The 24865-nt window shown below is 33.9% G+C and overlaps 1 protein-coding gene across 1 annotated transcript in view; it reads left to right on the top strand.

The window, feature by feature from the left end:
• CD2AP (CD2 associated protein) overlaps positions 1 to 23380 on the top strand; it is a 140154-nt gene extending 116774 nt beyond the window's left edge. The window contains exons 14-18 of the mRNA XM_019457359.2: positions 9147 to 9259; positions 9970 to 10071; positions 11803 to 11984; positions 16128 to 16191; positions 20337 to 23380. Coding sequence (XP_019312904.1) covers positions 9147 to 9259; positions 9970 to 10071; positions 11803 to 11984; positions 16128 to 16191; positions 20337 to 20378 — 503 coding nt within the window. The 3' untranslated portion in view covers positions 20379 to 23380. The remainder of the gene's footprint in view (positions 1 to 9146; positions 9260 to 9969; positions 10072 to 11802; positions 11985 to 16127; positions 16192 to 20336) is intronic.
• The last annotated feature ends 1485 nt before the right edge of the window (positions 23381 to 24865 follow it).

Below are 24865 nucleotides of genomic sequence, written 5' to 3'. Positions count from 1 at the left end.
TAGATATAGTGGAAATTAATTAAAATTTATTTAAAATCTATGAAGCTGGAATAGAAAAATAAAACTAAAAGAAGGTAAATGGGCAAAAATACTTGATTCACGTAAGGACTGAGAAATGTATTAAAAGATAATCCATTTATCATTCTGTCCCCTCATGATGGAACGTCTGTACTATCTAACTTAGGCAGATAGGAATACATTTTAGTTTGAAAAATTAAGAATAAAGAGATCACATTGATTTTTAATGCCAACACTAGATTACATTGAAGATTATTTTTACTTCTTCACTTTATCTCAAGGTACTTTTGTTTCCAGTTCAGGAAAATATGCTTTTTATATCTGCGTGTATGCGTGTGTGCGTGTATAAGCAGGCTTTACTTCCTTAGCTAAATGTTGTTCCTTAAGTTTTAGGACAGATTTTTTTCAACCAATCATTTTTGTCTCCTGGTCTTTTATACCTCTTAGTTGTAAAATGGAAAACTTGGAACACAGAAGTTTTGATACAGGTCTCAGTATTAAAACATTGCACAATCATTTGTGGTAATAGTTATTATGTAGTACTTTGCATTTATTTTTAGTTCTTTTACATTTTCCAAGCACTTTATCATTTATATTCTTATTTTATCTTTATAGTTATTCCAAAAGGCAGATGCTATTTTGTGTCTAAAGTAATCAAACTATTGGACACATTACATGTCCAAGATCATGTAAATCAGAAGAGAATTCTTTAAATCCCCTAAAGTGCTCATGATATTCTTTTAAAAGTTTTAATGTCTTAATATATTTTTTAGCCTTCATGTTAACATTTCATAAATACATTCAGACTTAAAGGTCAATTACGCTTAGATTTCTTTTGTCACTATATTGTGAGATATGCTGCTTACTACCTTTTGAAAATTGTAGGTGATCTTATTATTTTTCCATATTGTCATTTGCCAATGTAAAAGCTCTGACCTGTGCATGGCCTCCTTCAGTTTTTTTAACTTGAACATTTTATAAAGATCCTTTCATTCTATATTTGGCTCCTGCCTGCTCTGACTGAAACCATATTCATTAATAATTTCTGGAAAGTGGTGAGATGTTGATTATACTTTAGAGATATTCACTCAAATATATTTAGTGTGTTTTATCTGGTAAAGATTGTTTACCGTTGGTGAAATAAAAACAAAAATAAAAATCCTTCTTATAACAGGTTTTTAAAAAATATCCTTTATTTTTTATTGAAGTCAGTAGTAAAAAAATAACTCTATCAGCTTTTACTGTTTTCTCTTTGATTTAAAATGTTTCAAAATAATATTTCAGCAAAAATAATATTTCAGCAAAAAAGATTAAGTGCACACTTTTAAATTTTTATATGAAACAATCCATTTGTATCGTCTTTTGAAATTCTACCATTTTCTGCAATCTTTATCACAGAAGCCTTACATTTTGAGGAGTCTCTTCAGGAGCTGAAAGAGTAATATTTAGAGCCTGTATTTTTCTGTTGCTTTATAACATTCTTGACTATTTGCTTTATTTAGTTGTCTCAAGGTTATGGAAATTATTAAAAACTTAAGATAAATTTTCGTCTTTTAAAAAACTTTTCTATATGTAATCACCAGCAAGCTTTGTTTCCTTTGCTACATTTTTAGTAGAAATAACACATGTAGTAATGTCAAACTGTTGGTGGTTATATAGTTTAATTTTTTTTTTTTTTATTGCTTTTGGTCCAAATTTTTTCTTTTATCCATAGCCATTATTTACTCTTCATTAAAAAACAAAGAGGATTTGTGAAAGAGGGTTTGCAAATTCCTAATTTTTTTTTCTTCAAATGAATAAGGAAGTAAGTTAGAGGAGCCAAGACGTATATAAGGACAGAAGACTAACATCTGACTTCTAAACTGTTGTACTTCATTCCTCCCATGATCAGGCTGCCTTTGGTACTACACCTAACACCCAGTTAAGTTCAGAAAATACACAGACACACCACAGAGATATTGATGGTTCCATTGCAGACCATGCAATACAATGAATATTGCAGTAAAGCAAATCGGATGAATTTTTTAGTTTCCCAGTGCCTTTGAAAGTTATGTTTACACTATACTGTAGTCTGTTAAGTGTGCAATGCAGTATGACTAAAAAAAAAGTGTATACTTTAACTAAAAAATACTTTAGCTAAAAAATGCTAACCATCATCTGAGCTTTGAGCAAGTTACAACCTTTTTGCTGGTGGAGGGTCCTGCCTTGATGTTGATGTCCGCTGACTGATCAGGGTGGTGGCTGATGGGGGTTGAGGTGGCTGTGGCAATTTCTATAGTAAGACAACAGTGAAGTTTGCTACAGCGATTGACTCTCCCTTTCATGAACAGTTTCTTTGTAGCATGTGATGCTGTTTGATGGCATTTTACCTACAGTAGAACTTTTTTCCAAATTGGAGTCTGTCCTCTCAAACCCTGCCTCTGCTTTATCAACTAAGTTTATCTGCTATTCTATATGTTTTCTTGTCGTTTCAATAATTTTCATAGCATCTTCACCAGGAATAGTTTCCACCTCAGAAAACCATTTTCTTTGCTCATGGATGAAGTTTTATCATGAATTTGCAGCAATTCAGTTCCATCTTCAGACTCCACTTGATTCTAGTTCTTTTGCTGTTTCCACCACATCTGCAGTTACTTACTCCTCTGAAATCTTGAACCCCTCAAAGTACTAATCCATGAGAGTTGGAATCAACATCTTCCAAACTCCTGTTAATGCTGGTATTTTTACCTCTCCCATGAATCCTGAATGTTACTATTGGCATCTAGAATCATAAATCCTTTCCAGAAGGTTTTTAATTTATTTTGTCCAAAGCCATCAGAGGAATCACCATCCATGGCAGCTATATATAGTCTTATGAAGCCTTTTCCTTAGATAATAAGACTTGAAAGTTGGAAGAAATTCAGAATTAGTCCTTGATCCTTGGGCTACAGAATGGATGTTATATTAGCAGGCATGAAATCAGCATTAATCTTGTCGTACATCTCCATCCGAGCTCTTGGGGAAGTAACAAGGTACATTGTCAATGAGCAGTAACACTTTGAAAAGAATCTTTTTTTCTGAGCAGGTCTCAACAGTGGGATTAAAATATTCAGTAAACCATGTTGTAAACAAATGTGTTGCTGTCCTTTTTTTGTTTCATTTATAGAGCACAGATTTAGCATAATTTTTTTTTTTTTTTACTTTATTTATGTTGAGAGAGAGAGAGCCCACACATGCAGGGGAAGGGCAGGGAGAGAGGGAGGGAGGGAGGAAGGGAGGGAGGGAGGGAGGGAGTCAGTCAGTCCCTAGCAGGCTGTGTTCTGTCAGTGCAGAGCCCATCATTGGGCTCCATCCCACGAACTGCCAAGTCCTGACCTGAGCTGAAATCAAAGAGTTGGGCCCTTATCTGACTGAGCCAACTAGCCAACCCAGATTTAGCATAATTCTTAAGGGCCTGAGGAATTTCAAAATGGTAAATGAGCCCTGACTTCAACTTCAAGTCACCAGCTGCATTTGCCCCAACAAGTGTGTCAGCCTGTCCTTTAAAGCTTTGAGCCCAGACGTTGATTTCTCCTCTCTAGCTATGAAAGTTCCAAATGGCATCTTCTCCCAATACAAGGCCGTTCCATCTACGTTGAAAATCTGTTGTTTAGTGAAGCCACCTTCATTAATTAGCTACATCTTCTGTATAATTTGCTGCAGCTTCTACCTCAGCACTTGCTGCTTTGCCTGTGGTCTTTTTTCGTGGAGACGGCTTCTTTCCTTAAACCTCAGGAACCAACTTCTGCTAGCTTCAGGACTTTTTTCCTGCTGCTTTCTCACCTCTCTCAACCTTCTCAGAATTGAAGAATTAGGGCCTTGCTCTGGACTAGGCTTTGGTTTAAGGGAATGTTGTGGCTGATTTGATATTCTATCCAGATCACTAAAACTTTCTCCCTATCAGCAATAAGTCTGTTTGCTTTCTTCTCATTTATGTATTCATTAGAGTAACACTTAATTTCCTTCATGAACTTTTCCTCTGCGTTTGCAGTTTGGCTAGGTGGCATAATTGGCCTAGCTCTTGGCCTGTCTCGTCTTTCTGCATGCTTTCCTCACTTAGCTTAATCATTTCTAGCTTTTGACTGAAAGTGAGATATGTGTGACTCTTCATTTTACTCCAACACTTGGAGGCCTGTAAGGTTATTAATTGCCCCATTTCGGTGTCTCAGAGAATAGGGAAGCTCAAAGAGAGGGAGAGAGATGGGAAACAGCTTCTCCATGGAGCAGTCAGAACACACACACCACTTACGGATTCAGTTCAACATTTTATGTAGGCACGGTTCATTACAGTTAAAATAGTAATACCAAAGATCACTGATCACAGATGACCATAACAAATACAATAGTAATGAGAAAGTTTGAAATAGTGCGAGAATTACTAAAATATGACATGGAAACTCAGGAAATACTGTTGGAAAAAGGACACCGATACACTTAATCAACACAGGGGCGCCACCAACCTTCAATTTGTAAAAAAATGTAGTATCTGCACAGTGCAGTAAAATGAGATATGCCTGTAAATTTTGGAAATTTTGTTTATATTACATAGAAAATATTTACTGAGCAAGTATACCCAGGTATTATTTTAGTCACAAGTACTATTCTAAGACAAAAGGCCTGGCTGCTGATAACATACAGCTCATGTTTCAAACTTCAACTCAGGCTGTTCCTCATTGCCTTTTTTTATTGGAATGTTATGTTTTTAGTATTTGTAGCATAAAAGGGTTTGAAATCCTTTTTTTGAGGTATTGACACCTTAAAAAAAATACTGTCCTGCATCAGATAACTTCAGATTTGGCAGTAGGTTTAGATATATTTTAATTTATATTTTTGGCTCAGTTTGAGGTTTCATATCTTTAAAATGGTATGTGAAACTTGACCTTTCACATGTTTCAGAAAGTTTAAAACATACATGAAGATCTTCTTAGAATCTCATTATTACATAAAATAATTTCAGGTGATGATACAGTAATAAGGACACTGACTTCGCTATTAAAAATGGGGGTTTTAAATTATCAGCTCATTGATCATGGTCTTGTTTCTTAATCTGTTTTCTAGCTTAAATAACAATTGGTCCAGTGTATCTACTAGAATATGTGATGTGGAAGTTGTTATAAAGTGTTATTTCCATTCTTTCCCTTTCCTCTGTTAATCCTGTTTCCTGTTTCTGCTCTCATCTGTAGAGGATGTAAATCTGTAACACTCCTCTCAGATATGACTTTCCTGTATATGAAGCCATTTGTAAACTATTTTAAAAATAAATGTCCTTCAGTATATATTCTCACATATAAGGTAGTACTATAAATTGCATAGTTGTTAGAACCATGTTTTAATTTTTCCCCTCTTTTTCAAGCACTTCATCAAAAATTAGTTTAGAATAGTCTCACTGCTACCACTGGTTAATTATAAAGTTCACATAGTCTAAATATTTCTAAAGTAGTAAGCTTTCTGGGACATAACATTGATTTAAAAATTAGTCTTAAAATATAAGATAGAAAATTTAGTGGTAACATACCTATTACAGTGAGAAAGCACAGCTAATGAAGTATGCTTATAGTGTAGTATTTTATCCTTTTTGACTTTCTGTGATAAATTCTTGGGTTAAAAGGAAGTTGTAGAGATGTATAACATTATTTGATCCCAAAGCATTACATTGTTAAATGGTGAAATATTCTTTCTCTTTAGGTTTGCTTGATAATTGATCTATTTTTGTTTGATTGCTTTCCCAATATTTATTCATATATTTCTTCCAGAAAGAATTCAAGGTGGAATTTTTCTAATAAGATGCCTACTTGTTGAGTGGTACACACTATAAAAAATGAGTCTATATACAAAAACAAAACACACCCAAAAATGTGGAACTTACCTGGAGAATAAGAGCAGAGATTAAAATTATTTTCTTATAATAATTTTCTTGATGTTTATAGAGAGTATCATATAAAGCATAATTGAAGTTTCATTTATGTATTATGTGATTTTAAATGTTGCATAAGTTGTATTTTTATAGTGATATTTAAAAATACTGTTTGTCCTAGTTTTCTTTTATTATACCAGAGAATTAAAATTGCCTTTTTCATTGTAATTACTGTCATACGCTAAAGACTAAAACTTGACTGAAAGGTAGTTTAATTTTAGTTCTAACTATATTAATGAGTTGTTGATATGTTAACTATCAATTTATTACTCTCACCTCTAATTTTTTACTAAAACTCCTTTCGAAGCTGTGTTGGTGTTCAGTGAGTAATTTTAAAAAGGCTTCTTTCTACTTAATGGTGTATTGAAATTAATACTAGTCATCGTTTTTTCTTTTGAAAAGACAATAAATCTAAAATCTACCACACATCTTATGTAAGTTTAGATAAACTGCAGTAGGTATATGCTAAACATTTAAATGGTTCTATTCATTCTACAGCTGTTCTTTTTTCCTGCTTTGTAAAATAATTTTTTTGGTTTAGTCTTTTTTCTAGACATTCCTATCCTTGACTTTTCTTTCCAGATTTTGTTTCCTAGCCTGTTTGCCATGTTTCCCTTCTTACGTGTCAGGAAATTATCCTACCTTTCTCCATTTTGGTAAGATGACAATTTATAAAAGAAATCAAAACAATATATTCAATATAAATAGGTGGTGCACATTGATTTTTCTTTGTAATTGTACTAAAAGTGTACATGTTTGTCTGTCTATTCTAACCCTTTTGGTTTTCCATTTGAAAACAAAACTGATGTTGGAAAATTTTTCCTGATTAGTGTGAGATATTCTTTTGGTAAAAGTTTTTTTTGTAATTGAAAACTGCAAAAGTCCATTTATTTTCTCCCAAAATTTGATATTTCAGTTTGACTTTTTAAAATTCCATGTCTTCTTAGACAATATGTAGAAATGTAAATGGCTGGCAGAGGGGCAACGTAATTGCAAGAGTTAAGTGACTATCATGCCTTTCATGCCATGTGTACAGTATAAATCTACTCTTATCACTCTTAGGCAAATTTAAATGTGTTCAAGTAGATCATGAGTCCAAAATGTGCACTATTTTACTAACCTGATGGCTTAAATGGAGGACCTGAGAGAGTTTTAGAATAGTAAAATTATTTGTCTTGGTGTTGTAGCCCCAAACTGGACATATGGAAGGCATTTTTACATGAGCATGGTCTATAATTTTATAGATCTACCTTTTATTTATCCTTTCAGTTTCATTTCTCTTCATTCCTATGTTTTTCTGTTTGTTTCTTTTTCTTTCTGCAAGTTGCTTAAATATGCATTTGAAAATAATCTTCACATGCCAAAATTATTGGATTGTACTTTTCTAGATTTTTGTGTCGGTTGTCAATACTCACATGTATCAGCAGTTTTTTTAATGTTTATTTTTGAAAGAGAGAAAGAGAGAGCATAGGAGTTGAAGGGGGGTTAGGGGGGGTGGGGGAGACAGAAGATCCAAAGCGGTCTCTGTGCTGATAGCAGCAAGCCCGATGCAGGGCTGGAACTCATGAACTGTGAGATCATGACCTGAGCTGAAGTCGGTTGGAATGCTCAACCAGGCACCCCTCAGCATTTTTTAACCCTTCAAACCATAGCAAGTTTTTAACATCTTTTAAATATTGGTTTTCTTTATGAAATTTACAAATAAAGTGAAATATTTAAAAATATATTTAAACTCAAGGTCTTTCACATTATATAATGCATTTGCCATTAAAGCCACTGTGTCTCTTATTATGGTTTATTATATTTTATAAGTACATATGAACAATTATCAAGACTCAAGACCAAAATTAAACTCCTTTGATTCCCTCTTGTGATGTATTAACCTCATGACTAGATAGAAGATAGAACACACAAAGTAATCCAGAATGTGAAAATGGAAAAGAATTAACAGATCAACAGATCCTTAAATTTGTTATAAAATGCATATTGTCAAACAGTGATACCTTTGTTAACCCTTAAAATTTTTTTCTAAATTAATTACTTTGAATATGAAAATTGATGAATAAGCTTTGAGGGGAGTAATAGTAACTATTTGTAGATGTCTGTTAAGAAATACAAATCACTGAGTTTGGATATTTAAATATTCGACAGAAAACATTATAAATATCCAGGCAATGGTAATATACAGAATTTTTTCTGTCTTCTAAACCAAAGATAGCTGTTGGCATATCAGTTATCTTGACTGTGATTGATAGCCTTAGTTTGGAATGTAGGATAAAGGAAGATTACATTGACAATGGAAATGTCTGGAGTTATCCTTAGGATACTTGGATCACTTACAGATTTCTAGGCTTCAAAATTAAAGATCACCTCTTTCAGCAAGGTTTTCTAGATCATCTAGAAAAAGGGAAGATACTATACACCATTGTTTCAGAGATACGAATTACATAGGCTTTAAACCCAAGTTACTGAATCAAAAGTTAACCAGCCTCTGATGGTGGGGAAACATGTGAACCATCCTTGTAGCGTTTTTCCTTGATACCCAGTTTGCCTTCGATTTGTAACTTATAGTTCCTAAACATGGTAATGTCTAAGCAAAAGTGCAGTGAACTATGAACAGTTTGAATCCCAGCTACAACATGCTGTGCACACACAGACACACACACACACACACACATATAAAGACTCATTATGCTTTCACTTTACATTGAGAAATGCAATTGGAAAGCATACAGTTGAGTCCTTAAAATTCGAATATTAGGATACTACTTGAAATTTAAGACAAATTTTATGTGTTGAGTTTCTGATATATTGTAATCAATTATGAGTTGAAGTAGATTATGCTTTTTTTATTTTTTAAACAAGCAAGACTTAAGATTACAAGCTTTTTTATGATGCCACAATTTTGGGTTCAGATTTATATGTTTCAGTAAGAACTTTTGTTGAAGTCTAAGTCTCTATTAGAAACAGGAACTCTATGTTGTTAATAAAGTCTTCTAAAATGTATTCAGTAAAGAGAATGTTTGTTTCTAAGGGTGAGTGTTGTTTTCCAAATGCATATGAAAAGCACAGGTTAACTTGTGAGTCCTAGTGGTACTCTTTTTAATGTATAGTTTGTTAAAAATCCAGAAACATTCTTTTTTATCTTTTAAAATGTAGTTATCTCTTAGTAGATGTGTTTAATTTTATTCTCCAGATCTTCTAAATTTTGATGACATAGCTTCCTCAGAAAACTTGCTACATCTCACTGCAAATAGGCCGAAAATGCCTGGAAGAAGGTTACCTGGCCGCTTCAATGGTGGACATTCCGTGAGTTACACTTGCTGTTGTAAAACACAAAAGTTTCTAAGAATGAGGGAGGATTTATGCCTCCACCAAAGTTTAAAAATCAGGAAGATAGCTGTGATACTTAAGTGGCAAATGGTTGGTTATATTTAGGGAGATACGAGGTTATGTTCATTGCAGAGAGACTTGGAATGGAAGGTTACAGAATCAGGAATAAAGAATTGTCCTGAGACCATAACCACAAAAGCACAGTGTCAAAAGAGGTCAGAGTATCTGTGTAATCTACCCATCTAACAACAATAATTAGAATTGAGTGGTACCTATTCACTTTAGGAAGGAATGAAAACATTTTTTTCCTGTGCAATAGTCAGTGGTTTTTTGGTAGTATGAATGCTGGTATCAAAATGTGTGGCTTCTTTTTATGCTTTCTGGACTTTGCCTGGGATACTGGTAGTGCCTTAATACACTAGCTCTTAAGTGTTGCAGTGCTTTTAAATTACTTAAGTAGAGAAAATTTTTGTTGCGAAGAGGCAGGCTATTTTTACCTTGAAGACATGCAAGTTTGTTGTTCAGCTTGAAATTACGTACTATCCTGTTAACAATGATGGAATATCTGGAATAGTAGCTGCTACTGCTAAAAACAGTGATAATAGTTACTTAGTTTATTATCCAAATGTTTATTGCCTTTTCCTTTTTTGGTATTTTCTGTTTCTTGATTTAAAAAAATCATTTAGCCAACTCAAAGCCCAGAAAAAATCTTGAAGTTACCAAAAGAAGAAGATAGTGCCAACTTAAAGCCATCTGAATTTAAAAAGGATTCATGCTACTCTCCAAAGGTAAGCTGAATTGTGGCCCAAGATTTATATAATTTGTAGGATTCTTTGTGAATAGCAAAATTGTGGAATTTAAAGTGTCTTTTCTTCTTTCTTCTTTCTTCTTTCCTTTCTTTCCTTTCTTTCCTTATTTTTGGGAGAAAGCACAACAAGGGAGGGGCAGAGAGAGAGGAAGAGAGAGATAATCCCAAACGGGGCTCAAACTCACGGACCATGAGATCATGACCTGAGCTGAAACCAGGAGTCAGACGCTTAACCAACTGAACCACCCAGGCATCCCTTAAATTGTATTTAAGAAAAAAGTTGTTTCTACCAAGAAATAAAATAATTCCTGCTAAAAAATTGAGTTATGAAAGTCACACTATCCTCTGTAGCTCATTTTGTAGAGGACCTTATTGTAAATGAGTAATATAAATGTTAAATACTTCATACTATTTTTTAAGGCATAGCTCATCCATCTGTTTCATTTTCTTTTTTTTTTAATGTTTATTTATTTTAGAAAGAGTGTAAGCAGGGGAGGTGCAGAGACAGAGAGAGAGGGAGACCCAGAATCCCAAGCAGGCTCCAGGCTCTGAGCTGTCAGCACAGAGCCCGATGCAGGGCTGGAACTTGCAGACTGCGAAATCATGTTCTGAACCTAATTCGGATGCTTAACTGACTGAGCCACCCAGGCGTGCCCATCTGTTTCATTTTCCCATTAAACGTACACTCTGTGTTCCAGAGGCCATCACTTGTTTATTCCTAACCTAGCTTGTTGTTTGGCACCATAATGAGCACTGAATATATCCTGGAATAATGGCAGAATACATGGATTCTTCCATTTATTACATGGTGTTAAGACTCTTCTAAACTCTTGTCATTTTTATGTAAGGTAGTATTATCACATCCTATACACATCTTAAATTCAAGTTCATGTTTCCTCCTTAAATTCATTCCCGGGCATTTGGCTACTGCTAAAATTTATCAGATACATTTAGTCTGATTCTCTCAACTGTCATCATTAGACTGAAATTCTATTTTGTATTACTTTAGTGAAATACTGCAAGAGCATCAGGCCGTGGATTGATGTTAATGCCTTGCTAAATTGTTCATAATTACTTTTAAGTGAACCTCTTAGGATATGTAATATGGAGGATCAAAACAACACCCTAATGGGGCACAGGGCACCCAGACGGCTCAGGCCATTAAGCATCCACCTCTTGATTTTGACTCAGTTCATGATCTCATGGTTCATGGGATTGAGCCCTGTGTCGGGTTCTGCACTGACATGACTGCATGGAGCCCGCTTAGGATTCTCTCTCTCGCCCTCCCTCTTTCTACCCAACCCTGTTTGTGTGTGTATCCGCATTCTCTTGCTCTCTCAAAGTAAATAAACATTAAAAAAAAACCCCACAGCACCTTAAAAATGCTGATATATTCTTGTCTCTAGATGCGCCACTGGGAAAACCATTCGTAAGATAAATCTAATAGATTTTTCTTTTCTTTTCCACTTTTTTGTTCTTTTTATTGATAAAGCCCTTGACATTTCTCACATAAACCCCTAGTGATTGCAGGTTTATTCTTTGGTGGTTTGGTGGTTTTACCAGTTGTGAATATTATCAAACTGATTTTTGAATTTTCAAGTTTATCATTTATCTTGAAGTATTATTTTAATTATCTCCTTGCTATAAAAATTTTTATGAAAGTTTTATAAGTATAAATACAATAAATTAACATTTGCTATTATGTTTTCAGCCATCTGTGTACCCTTCAACACCTTCAAGTGCTTCTAAACCAAATACAGCTGCTTTTTTAACTCCATTGGAAATCAAAGCTAAAGTAGAATCAGATGATGGGAAACAAAATCCCTTGGATGAACTTAGAGCTCAGATTATTGAATTGCTGTGCATTGTAGAAGCGCTGAAAAAGGATCATGGGTAAGTAGTCCTTGTTTTCTTTCAATACTACTTACAAGTATGTAAAGAATTCTTTCATGTCAAGCAGAGATGTGATCTGCCAAATTTCTGGTATAAGCAAGTATATTTTCAGTGAAATTTTCATTAATAGTACTCTGCAAAAATCTTGAATTTGAAAATTTGTTCTTGTAGCTTGATTATAGAAAAGGTATAATATGTAGGTATAATTTAAGGGTACAAATTTTCTGGTCAAACAAAGGAGTTAATTAGTCTCAAAAATATTAGGAAAAGTCCTATTTTATTTTTTTTTATTTTTTATTTTTAAATATAAAATTTATTGTCAAATTGGTTTCCATACAACACCCAATGCTCATCCCAACACCAATTGTATTTTAGATCTGGAGTGTATCTATATGTAGATTTACTTTTCAGAGGAACTGGATCACTGTCTCTGCTAGGGTTGAGATTGGTATTTAAATAAAACCAATGGGTTGTGTTTAGGTGATTTCTAAGGCTGTTCTCTTAACTCTGAAACTTTTGGTAATGGCGTATGATGAGATCCTAAGTGAAAGTTAGGGACTGTCTAGAGCCAGAATAAATGTAAAAGGTCACCTCTGATAGCCCCCCTCTCTTCTTTTAACTAAAGAGAGAAAGGTTCAGAGAGATAAAGCTCTTTACCTAATATTACACAGTTCTTAATTTTTTTTTTTAACGTTTTATTTATTTTTGAGACAGGGAGAGACAGAGCATGAACAGGGGAGGGTCAGAGAGAGGGAGACACAGAATCTGAAACAGGCTCCAGGCTCTGGGCTGTCAGCACAGAGCCCGACATGGGGCTTGAACTCACGGACCGCGAGATCATGACCCGAGCCGAAGTCGGCCGCTTAACCGACTGAGCCACCCAGGCGCCCCAATATTACACAGTTCTTAAAAGGCAGAGCTACAACTCAAATCCATTTTCTGTTGGTTTAGAGATATTTTCTATAACCATTATTATTTGAATTTTAAAACTTGTTAACATTTTAAACATAATTCTGCAAAGGACCAGTAGGTAAAACGAATCAGAGATCAGCTGATCTAACTGAACTGAGGCTGAGGGCTCAGGTTCTCTTCCCCTGTCTCAGCTTCCCTTGTAGCCTCTAAAAGTATTTGATGGAATCCGAAATCTGGAATAAAAGTCATTGCCAGAGGGGCACCTGGGTGGCTCATTAAGTTGAGTGTCTGACTTCGGCTCAGGTCATGATCTCTTGGTTTGTGAGTTCAAGTCCCCCTGCATTGGGCTGTCTGCTCCCAGCACGGAGCCTGCTTCAGATCCTCTGTCTGCCCCCACTCCGCCCCTCTCCTGCTCGTGTGTGTGTGTGTGTGTGTGTGTGTGTGTGTGTGTGCGCGCACGCGCGTGCACGCGCGATGGCACCCTTTCTTTCTCTCTCTCTCAAAAATAAAATAAACATTAAAAAAAGTCATTGCCAGAAACCATGTTACCTCTGAGCTGAATTTATCATTTCTCCCTCAATTCTCATTTGCATTGGGTTGTTTATTAAAAACAATATTGAGATTAACAGTATGACGTATTTATAGTTGCAGAGCACTTTTATAAATGTCTCTTTAGGTAGAAACAAAAAAACTTACCTTGAATGACTACTTAAATAAACGTACTTATGTGTATATATATTAGAGAGAGTGTGTTTATAATTTGACACATGATGGGCCTTTTCTTGAATCCTTCAGTTTATCTGAGTCCTGCAGATTTTTTTCACAGATTCCACAATATACACAGTATAAATCGTAAGTTCATTCATCTAGTAAGTATTTATTGAATACCACCCATGTATGAGTTAGAGAACTCTCCTAATTTGTTGATTTTGGCATTTACATTTTTGATACCAAGTATGCTATTTTTAATGAACTAATAATTATGTTTACAAATTGCCTGTAGGGTTTTTTTAATGTTCGTTTATTTTTGAGAGAGAGAGAGAGAGAGGGAGGGAGGGAGGGAGGGAGGGAGGGAGGGAGGGAGACACAGAATCCGAAACATGTTGGAAGCTCTGAGCTGTCAGCACAGAGACACTGGGAGATGCTTAACTGACTGAGCCACCCAGGTGCCCTTGCCTGTACGTGTTCTTAAATTAGCTATTGGATGAATAAAATCTTTATGATTTATATATATTTTAAAACATATATATCAGATATTTTAGAAGTCTTTCCAAAGGCCAAATGTTTTCAAAGTCTTGTTTCCTCTGGGAAAATGAAATGGATAGCAGATTTTTTAATCTGAAAAATACAGGCATCACAGGATAATGGATAAATACATACTGGTATGTTGATACAACAAAATACTATACAGTGTACAGCAATAAAAAATAAATGGATTACGACTACATATGTCAACATGTAATTAATCTGAAAAAGATTGAGGGTGGAGAAGGCAAGTCAGAGAGCGACATGCTACAGTATTTACGTAAAGTTTGAAATCAAACAGTAAGTGTGTTGTTTCAAGATATATTCATATATGTGGTAAAATTAGAAAGAAAAGAAATAATAAATACTCTAAAACTTTTCCTATGAAGGAGAGGGGGAAATAGATTTGAGGGACACTGAGTATCAGAGGTACTGGTAATAATAACTTATTTCTTAAGCTGACTTGGAGTTCCAGGGTTTTTGTTTTATGATTATATCTTTATAGCTTACAAATACATCCAGAGTCTTTATGCATTCAGTATTAAAATCTAAAATGTTTGGAACAAATCATTTAAACAATTTAAATGATATTGACATGGAAAGATTGACAAATATATTAGTAATTTCTTTCTTTAGTTGAAAAGTTACAGAACAAGATACATAGTTTGATCTGTTCCTATAAAAAGGAAACAATGTTACATAAAAATTTTATATTATAAATGTGTTTTTAAAAAGAACAATAAAAATGTGAGAGTGGTACTAAATTATCAGATCAAAGAGCAAATAGAATGATGTAATGCTATTACAAATATAGATAAACAGAGCAGGATAAATATTTTAGGAATAGATCTTCATTTAGGTATAAATTAAATGTATAATAAACTCAGAATAATAGAATAATTAGAAAAAGGAAGCATTATTTAATTTAGTGATAACATTTTGAAATACAAAGTTAATATTTTAGCACATTTTCTATCATATACCAAAATAAACTGTAGATAAATTTGAGTTAAATATTTAAAAAATTATAGTCAGCTGAAACAGTAGAAACTCTCAATATAGTTTTATAATCATTAAAACCACAGAAGAAACTAGTTCAAAACTATATAATTGAAAACTTCCTTTCTTATATATTCTTTCTTCCTTAGCATTTTCATGTGTTTCTCAAGCTCATATTTCTATAATACTCTTGAAGATCATTTTCAAGGGGCTGAAAATGTCTGTCCTTGTCCATACTTTTTGATTTAGAAATTTGATATATCTGGTATATTAATGATGTTAAATAAAATTCCTATTCTTTCCATCTCCCCAAAACCCAAGTAACCAAACAAAAAAACTTGGATATTTGAGTGTCAAGCAATAGTTATCAGAAATATGATAATTTTAGCAGCACGGAAGTATTTTTAAATACTTTGTGAAAAACACAATATGGAGTATATACTTACAGCTGTGGAGGGAAAATGACTATAGAAAAAGAAGGAAACACAGAAAAATGAAAACATGAGTTAAGGAGGAAGGATTGTTGGCTAATGTTTTTTTATTGGTTTGGTAATTTTAATGTAATGTTTCATTTGAAAAAATACAGAAAGAGAAATGTACAGGTAATCGTGTTAAATCATTTGCCTTGTACTGTGACATGTTTTGACATTACCAAATCACTTGGGTTTTGTCCAGCCTGGGAAATGCATGATAACTGAATATGGAAAGCTGCTTCTAAAGGCCAGTTATTATTTCTTTATTTTATCATGAGCTGCTCTGTATTCACTTAAAAAAATTGCTTTATTGCAGATAGGTTTGCCATGGTATTGCTGAGCTTTTAAGTGTTGGGTTGAACCATTCCAACCAGAGAATTTGAAGTTTTTCTCAATCAGTATGGCTATTTTCTTTAAAAAAGTTTCCCCCATGTTTTGGTCTGTCAGGTAACAGATCCTGTTAGTCAAATATATTGTTTAAATGAAAGACTTAACAGTAATAAATTGTTTTTAGGAAAGAACTGGAAAAACTACGAAAGGATTTGGAAGAAGAGAAGGCAATGAGAAGTAATCTAGAGGTAATTCATTTCTCCTAACATTGAGATAGTAGTCAGCATAAATAAACTAGTCAGCATAAATCACCATCCCAGCTAGGTGATTGATTTCACTACAAATTATGCTATCTTAAGTTGGACACTCCCTGCTGCTTGATAGCCATTTAATTAATCTCTTGTTGACTCCCTGTCACATTCCGTTCATTCATTCAGCAAATACTTTTGAGCACTAACTCTCTTAGGCAGTGCATGAGGCATAAGGTATATATATTCTTAAATAAAACAAACATGATTCTTGCCTCGTAAGTGTGTAGTTCTAGATCTTTTGAACTCAACATTGCTTTCTTGAGCTATTTCTCTCTTTTTTACACAGTTACCTTTTTTTCCCCCTTTCTTTTCTTTCTTTTTAAATGTTTCCATTTTTATTTTTTGCCTGGAGGCAAGGGTGGAGGGGGGTAGGTGTGATAATGGGATGGCTCTAGATTTGTTGACTTTGATTTCTTCACTGAGAGTTCACTTCATAACCATCATGTTAACATCTTCACTCTGTGCTGATGACCGACAATTTCATTTATTTTATCTTAACTTTTTTTCCATCCTCACTGACTTTGGTCTTCATTTGTATACTTCTTTTCTGCATATTTCAAAGAAAGCCTATTCTGCCTTTTTTCAAAGGCTCTTCCCATTCTGTATTTAAGTATTTCATACGCTTCCCTGTTTTTACCTGTTTCTCTTGTTTGTGAAACAGAACATGGGACTTGCTAAGAAAAACTTGAGCTCCTCTTCTGACTTACAGTTGTGACTTTCAGGTCTAAACTATGTGTCAGGTTGGCACCTTCTGTACATTATTAATGGACACACATATCAACTTGTAAGGATTATTGTTCTTGTTTTAAGGATGAGGAAACTAGGGTTTAGAGTGATTTAAGTCAGCAGTGGAGCTGAAATCTTTAAAAGAAACAGCCAGACTTCGGAAACTTTGCTTTTAGGGATTAAGTTATACTGTTTGAACTTGAGTTATACTGTTTAACCTCCTTTTAGCTTTAGTTGTTAATACATGTGAAGGTATTTGGCAGATTACCAAACTGCATTTTTACTCTTATATTGGACATACCCATTTTATTGGCACTTTCCCTTTTCCTATGAAAATATTCTATTTTTCCCCTTTTCCGAAAAAGCAAAAGCCCCCTTTCAGGTCCAGCTGCCCTCTTGATCTACTGTAGTTTTCACTTTTCGTTTGAAGTTCATTTATTGCAAAGCAGAAACAACCAAGGTAAAATGTTCCTTCAGAACTGCCCCGGCCCTCCTTTCTGTATCTGCTCTCTTTTCCTACCTGTGCCCACAGAGTATCTATCGTGATTAGCTCTGTGCCTCTCCCTTCTGAATCTGATTCATCTTTTCCCACCTTCTGTCCTGTTTACAGCTGGTAGTCTCCCTGGATGTTCCACTGTGAACTTAGAACTCTCATGTCCCCTTTGACACTCATCATCTTCTGATTTTCTGTTTCTGTTGATGGTTTCATTGACTTTCAAGTCTTGAGACATGGTACTTCCATTCTAAAGCCATTCCCATTCAGGCCTGCTAGCTTGACTCCCTCACCTTTATCTCTTTGTTTCTAGTGTTTGTCTTTTTCCCTTGCTCTTTATCTTCTCTTTAGCTGTTTAAGTTTCTCTCATTCTTATCTCAGATTAATCTTTCTTGCTCAGTACTTTGAAGAACTTTCTGTTACTTGGTGAATGAAATTCAGACTTCTCAACTTAGCATATGAGGTCTTTTATATCCTGGTCCTAGTTTATCTTTCTTTTCTTGTTTGCTGATTGATCTCAGTTGCCCCTCACAGTTAATTTGTCTGAATTTTTGCTCTTATTGTATTTTCTTGGATTTTCCTTTTGTGTCATCTTCTCATGCATAAGTTCTACAGATTCTCAAAGCTCCCCAACAACAGTCACCTTCATTAGTTAGTACCAGTCATCCTCTGATTCAAAGTAATTTTGTCTTTTTCCACATTCATGTTCTTTAGTTTTGAAAAGGATAAATAAGTAATAATTTTGCATCTTATCACTGTGACATTAAGGACTTATTTTGCCCATCTTGTAGACTGTAAGACTGTTCCAGGGAGATCTCTGTTTCATCTTTGTCCATAGCTCTGAGCACAGTGCTTTACGCATATTAGATAGCTAATAAATTTTTTCAAATTAAAGAATACATATTAAAAATGTCTTAAATTCCCAGTAATTGCCAGTGTGTTAACATAGTAGAAATTCAAAAATAATAATAAGTTTCTTGAGGCACCTGGGTGGCTCAGTTGGTTAAACGTCTGACTCTTGATTTCAGCTCAGGTCATGATCTCACGGTTGTGCGATTTGAGCCCTCACATCGAGCTCTGCACTGATCATGGAGCCTGCTTAGGGTTCTCTGTCTCCTTTTCTCTCTGCCCATCCACCCCCCCACTCCCCGCACTTTTTCTTTCTCGCAAAATAACACATTTAAAAAAAAGTTTCTTGATTTTTATTCCTCATCTTTCCTACATACACATATGTATTTCCTACATACACAAATATTTCCTGCATACATACATGAAAATAAGGTAACAAGGTAAGCAAGAGGAAACTAATAGAGTGTTAAATTTGTATATATGATTTAATTTGTCATAAAAATCATGAAAAGAGTCCAATGAAATATTTCTTTTTTGAAGACTTTCATTTGATTCGATTTTTAAGCAAAATCAGCTGTTACTTAGCCTCACACTGATTTGTGTTATAATTTTTTTTTTTTCCTAATGGGGAAAGTTTGACTCTTGTATTTATAAAAGCACACTTAATAAGACATTAGAGTTTTAAGATCATACCTTTAGAGGAGAAATTATATTTCCCAAAGATTAAAAGTAGTACTTTGAACTCTGAAGTTAACATATGGTATTAAATTATCCTGAGGGATGATAAAAAAACTAAAGGTGAACAAGGAACATAAGTGCTAGAAGAGAAACTCTAGCAATAAAAATACCTGCTTGAGGGGCGTCTGGGTGGCTCAGTCAGTTAAGCATCCGACTTTGGCTCAGGTCTTGATCTCACGGTTCATGAGTTCGACCCCGCGTCAGGTTCTGTGCTGACAGTTCAGAGCCTGGAACGAACTAACAAACCATTCTTGAGTAGTTAGAATCCCTTAGGAGATTGTGAACATATGGAAATCATACATTTTGACCGTGACAAAATGTTTATCATTTAATAATAAAGTATTTGTCAGAGGTTAGCCATAGAATGTGTTATTTGTATGCAATGTTGTGGACAGGGATAATGCTATCAAGAGAAGGTAAGGCCTAAATATTCTTGCATGCAGTGAAAGGTCAGAGATCATCAGCACCTTATGTAATTGGGAGGATTAGAAAATTGTAGGTGTCAGAGTCTGAGACCCTATCTATACAAGTTCCATACCACTTGCTAGTGTGGAGCTGTTGGCATGGTATTGAATCTTGTGCTCAACTCTGTTAGCTGTTATGTGTCAGAATTAAATAATTCTGTTCTCAGTTGTGAACATGGAATGAATTTTCCTAATTCTCTTAAGTTTCTTAAATTGTGAATTTCAGTTAAGTGAAGGATGCCTTCTGCCTATAGGTGAAAATATTTCCAACACATTGACTGAATCTTAGGTATATTCCTGTGTTTTAAATAATAATTTAATCTAGAACGTACTGTTTATAGATAAGGAAATTGAGACCAAGTGAGGTTAGTGATTTACCAATATCACATAGGTAGTAAGTGATAAACATAGAACTAAATTGGTCCTTTATTATTATTATTTTTGTAGTTCTATATGGCCCCCCTTTGTTTAATTACAGGTACTTGTACATTTCTTAATTTGGTTTCAAGGATTCTCTTGTTCTTTGGAGGGTTAATTTTCTTACAGTTCTTTCAGAGACTCACGTTACTTAACATTGTTCTGGCTGAAACAACTGTAGTTACTTTTTGGTGTTTCCTGCCATTTAGGAACTTGCACTGTGATGTGACCTTCTATTAAACTTGTTCTATACTGATTACACCATTAGGAATTGGATCTTAGAATGGAAATCAAAATCTGGAGGCTTGAAAGTATGATTGGATCTTAATGACAGAATACAGTAAAATTTACTAAAGATATGTTATCTATTATCAACTTAACATTTTGTATTTTAGGTGGAAATAGAGAAGCTGAAAAAAGCAGTCCTGTCTTCTTGAAATGGCATGGGCCCATGTTCTTAATGTTCCAGGGATTCAGAAGCAACACTATGAACTTCACCTGACTTGTTACTTAAAAATAACAAATGCTGATATCCTGATAAATATGAGTATTTGAACTATAATCTGTAGAAAAGTAGGGAGAGGGTGGATTTTTTTTATATATATTTTGTTTTGCCAATATGAAAAAAAAGAGGCCTTAATTCTTATGTGCTGGAATTGCAAACTTTTTTTTTTTTTTTAGTTTGCTTGAAAATACTACTGAATCTGTATAAAAAGGAAAGTTCACAATCGTTTTTTTATTGAAACTTGTAGTATTATTTTTAAAGAGATCTATACTATAAATATGGGGATATCTTTACAAATAATCTGTAAAATATACTATTTGAGAGGGACAAATTAGCTTTATAGTAACTATAGCCACTACTTTTCCCATAATATGTAAGGGATATAAACTTTGTATATATATTTTTTTTACTTTTAGCTTCTTACCCAGGATACACTGTTGTGCCTGTTTGTTTGCAGTGCTGTTTATACTCTGGGTGATGAAATAGGAGTTTCCTAGCTATAAACCAGATTACTCACCCATGCATATAGTAATAACTAATGAAATAATCAAAATAATTTCAACTTTTAGAATATTTTATATTGCTTGCACTATAGGATTCATAAAAGGAATTTAGTTAAAATGTATTGGATTGTTAACTATATTTGGGAAAATATGAGCTATATTTTAAAAAATCATTAGGTCTAAGGAACTAAAAATGTCAATTTAACCCTTAACTTGTGCCTAGAAACTACAGCACATATAATATGCAAACACCAGCCTTACTGCTGTACTTTCCTGCTTATTTTACAGGCTCAGATATTACTCATTTCATGATCTTGTGATTTACTTCTTCATGCTCCTCCCTCTGATTTTTAATACTGATAACACAAGGAGAACAAAACTAAGAACATTCAGAACTTCAGTGTGAGGTTTCATACTTTGACAAATTGTCATCATGTAAATGCTCAGGTTTTACAATGTGTAATTTACCTAAAAGACCAAACTAACTGGTGGAGATAGTTTAGGCTGTCATTTATAAAGGTACCAACTTTATAAAGAGTGTTAATATATTATTATTATATTAAGCTGTAGCAGTACAGCTTATTTAAAACCAAATGTAGTTGACCATATTCAAAATGCATTTTGAATGCAAGATGGATGAATTGGTAGTTTCTTCAGAGTCACTTATGAACAGCTGAATGTTTTAAAATGTTACGTCTGTAGGTAATAGGTCTTAAAATATGTGGGTTCATATTAAAAATAGAAAAATTGACTTTTCATTTGCAAAACAAATTGATTTTCAGCTTTATTACACAACAAACACTTTGAGATTTTGAATACCACCTATCATGCTTCCATTTTGTGTTATTTTAAACCACCAAACCAAGATTTTCCCTTTAAGTTTTAATTTTATATACTGAAATCTTGTGTTAAATGAAATTTTGCCATGTTGTCTCATATGAAAGAAAACTGAAGTAGAAAATAATAGAAATTCCAGTAATTACTTAATGTTAAATTCACAACTTACATTAGTGCTTTTGGGGAAACCTGATTGTGCATTGATTGTTCATTGAGTATGTACATTTTAACTCTTTGAAGTCCTTGGGCTTTTCTGATGCGGTCACTACTGAACAAAATTGTTTACTCCTGTTCTAATGTCTTTAAATGACTTGTCAAATGAATGATTTCCTTCTTGCTAAAAAATTAGATTTTATTTTCTTTTAATGAAAGTCCTTAGGTAGAAATAAAAACATTGTATCCTAGAAATCATTCTCCAGCTTTCTGACTGGAAAATCTATTAAGTGACCCCTCCTCACCCTAATAATGGGCTGAAGGAAGTTTCCAGTAGATTTCAGGTCACCCTTAAAGCTTTTCTTGGTCATTTTCTCACTAGTGCGTAAAATGAAGATGGTCATGAATGCCGAAATACATTTAGAGTATTTGCTTTGTATACTCCTCAGTCAGAATAGAAAATTAAAATACTGTGTCTCTTTTAGAAAATTATTGTGTCTCTATTTTATTGCCATTGACCAAATAGTAAAGAAAAGAAAGCCAAACTCAAAGGGAAAAAATGATTACTTCAGTCTAGCAATTTACCAGTGTTCGCTCTTGTTATGGGGATTTTAGTATTTTTATTCATAAAGTTCATATCACAAAATGGTATGTAATGATAATAGCCTTTATTTGGCAATAAATCATTGTTTTTCCTGAGTGAGTATAAATGACAGACTAGAGATAAACAGCATGGAGTCTGTCATTGCCAAATTATTAGTGAATGTATTTTTCAGGTTTGCTATTTGAAGCGCATAATACTACTAATTTTCCTACTTGTATTTCAATATTAGGAGTATTGTGTGTGTGTGTGCTTGTGTGTGACCACTAAACTTTAGTGGTTTGGTCTTACTATAAAGCTGTTACCTCTTCACAAAATTTAAGTCTGAAGATAGGAAGAGAGAACGGGCCTCATCGAACAGAGGGTTCTCTTTTTTATGCTTCTTACTGTGATCACAGAAAAAAAAAAACAAAACCCAAGTGCTCTCTTGATTTGTTGGTAAATGTTTTATGCTTGCATTTAAACTTGAAATGTATGAACAGAATGAGACAATCAGTTAAAATCAGAAATGAGAAGCGTTAAAAATTTAATGGCCTTGTTTTGCTGTAGCAATAAAATGACCAAGTGCAATGACTTGATTTAATAAAATCATCTTTTAAAAGTTGCTGCTATGAATATTTTTAGCCATAAAATTTTACCCTTGTTTTAGCCTGACTTGCCTTCAGTAACTATAATGTAATGCAGTTGGTGTTGTGGTATTCTAACATTCCAAAAAAATAAAAATAATATATATGTGGGGAAACTCAAAATAGTATACTTCACTGACTTGTTTACAGGTGCTGTAAAAAAGCATGCTACTCCCTCAAAGAGAAAGACAATAAAGAATAGTATTGCCAGTTGTGTCGGTCTTTATTGGTTATTTTTCATTAACATCAGCATATGTTTATTGCACAATATGATGGAAATTCTATTAGGTTGAGCTTTCCAATACAAGAAACCATGCAAATGGTAAAATGGAAGCCTTAGAAGTTCTGGACCTATTTGACTTTTACTGAATCTTTGTGGTTCTGTTTTTCCCCTGAAACTGTGAGATAGTAATTTCTACCTCACAGGTTTATTGGGAAAATTTGAAATGATTTATCTAAAGTATGTTAGAGAATACTTGGCATTGAGTAGATTTAAAAAAAAAAAAAGTGGAAGCTTGTATTGTACTCTCCTCAACAGCATTTAACAGTGATATGTATGATGAAAATTAGACAGCTAAGATTAAAAGAAAGGAGGCATAGTACTTACCCATCCTCTGCTGTTTTGGAGTCCAGCATCCCTTTTTCTTGGGGAAAGATAACTCCTTACATTTGCATTATATTGAAATGAAACTGCTCCCATCCTACAGATTCTGCCTTCCTGACCACCAGGGAGGTGATTGACCCAAGGGAGAGTACTTTGCCCAAATTGAATTACTGACTCATAGACAGATTTTTAAAATTCGGAATTTTTTTTTTTTCTTTTTTTTGAAACAACAAGCACTGCTCTCTTAGTTAAGTCTGTTATCTGGAAAAAGCTGATTTGAAAGAACAAATCTTAATAGACCATAAAGAGAAAGAAACAATCCAGAAGGATTTTAAAGCATTCTAGTCCCAGCTATCCATCCACTGCTGGATTCCTTAAGCATAAATTTGCTCATAAATGTTTTTGGTCTTCTGAACTCATAACTGGAAGTCCTCGTAAAAATAAAAAAAGAAGAGTCCTGAAGACATCAAGGCCGATGTCCTCTTGCTGAAAATACACCACGCACATGACTCTAGCTTTTTAGAATCCGCTGGAAGATTTGAATCCTCGAAAAGGAATAAGACACCACGATGAAGTCCTATAGAAAAAAACTGTGGCAAGTCATTTCAGTTAAAATTTTAGTTTGAAAACTACATGCTTCTTACTGGCCTTTATAAACACTGGGTATAAATTAAGCTTTACAAGCACAGGATGATGAAGTTTTGGATTACAGAATTTTATTTTTTTTTAATTTTTTGGATAATAGAATTTTTGTATTTGAAGGGACATTGAAGGGGTTGGACAATCCGATGCCTGTGCATATGGTTTTATATGAAGACACAATTGCACATTTAGTCTTATTCTAGGAAATAAATGCAGAGAGCAGTTTAGTTTAACTGAAATGGATCTATTTGGTGTTATTACTTACCAATTAAGATTTAGAGAGTAGACTGGGCCTTGATGTTAAAATTTGTTTTTGAATCCTAACCACTATTCCTTTTCTTTTGTGACTAACACCTTTATTGTGAATATGCTTGTTGTATATAGGAAAATAAATTTAGAAATAGGTATCAATATTTTTTGTATAGAGCCAATAATCTTTTCTATCACAGAAGG

The sequence above is a fragment of the Panthera pardus genome, unplaced genomic scaffold (genome assembly GCF_024362965.1).
Source record: "Panthera pardus isolate Hobbes unplaced genomic scaffold, ASM2436296v1 HiC_scaffold_17, whole genome shotgun sequence".
Classification (NCBI taxonomy): Eukaryota; Metazoa; Chordata; class Mammalia; order Carnivora; family Felidae; genus Panthera; species Panthera pardus.
The sequence above is the reverse complement of the archived record's forward strand: the minus strand, read 5'-3'. Positions and strand labels throughout refer to the sequence as shown.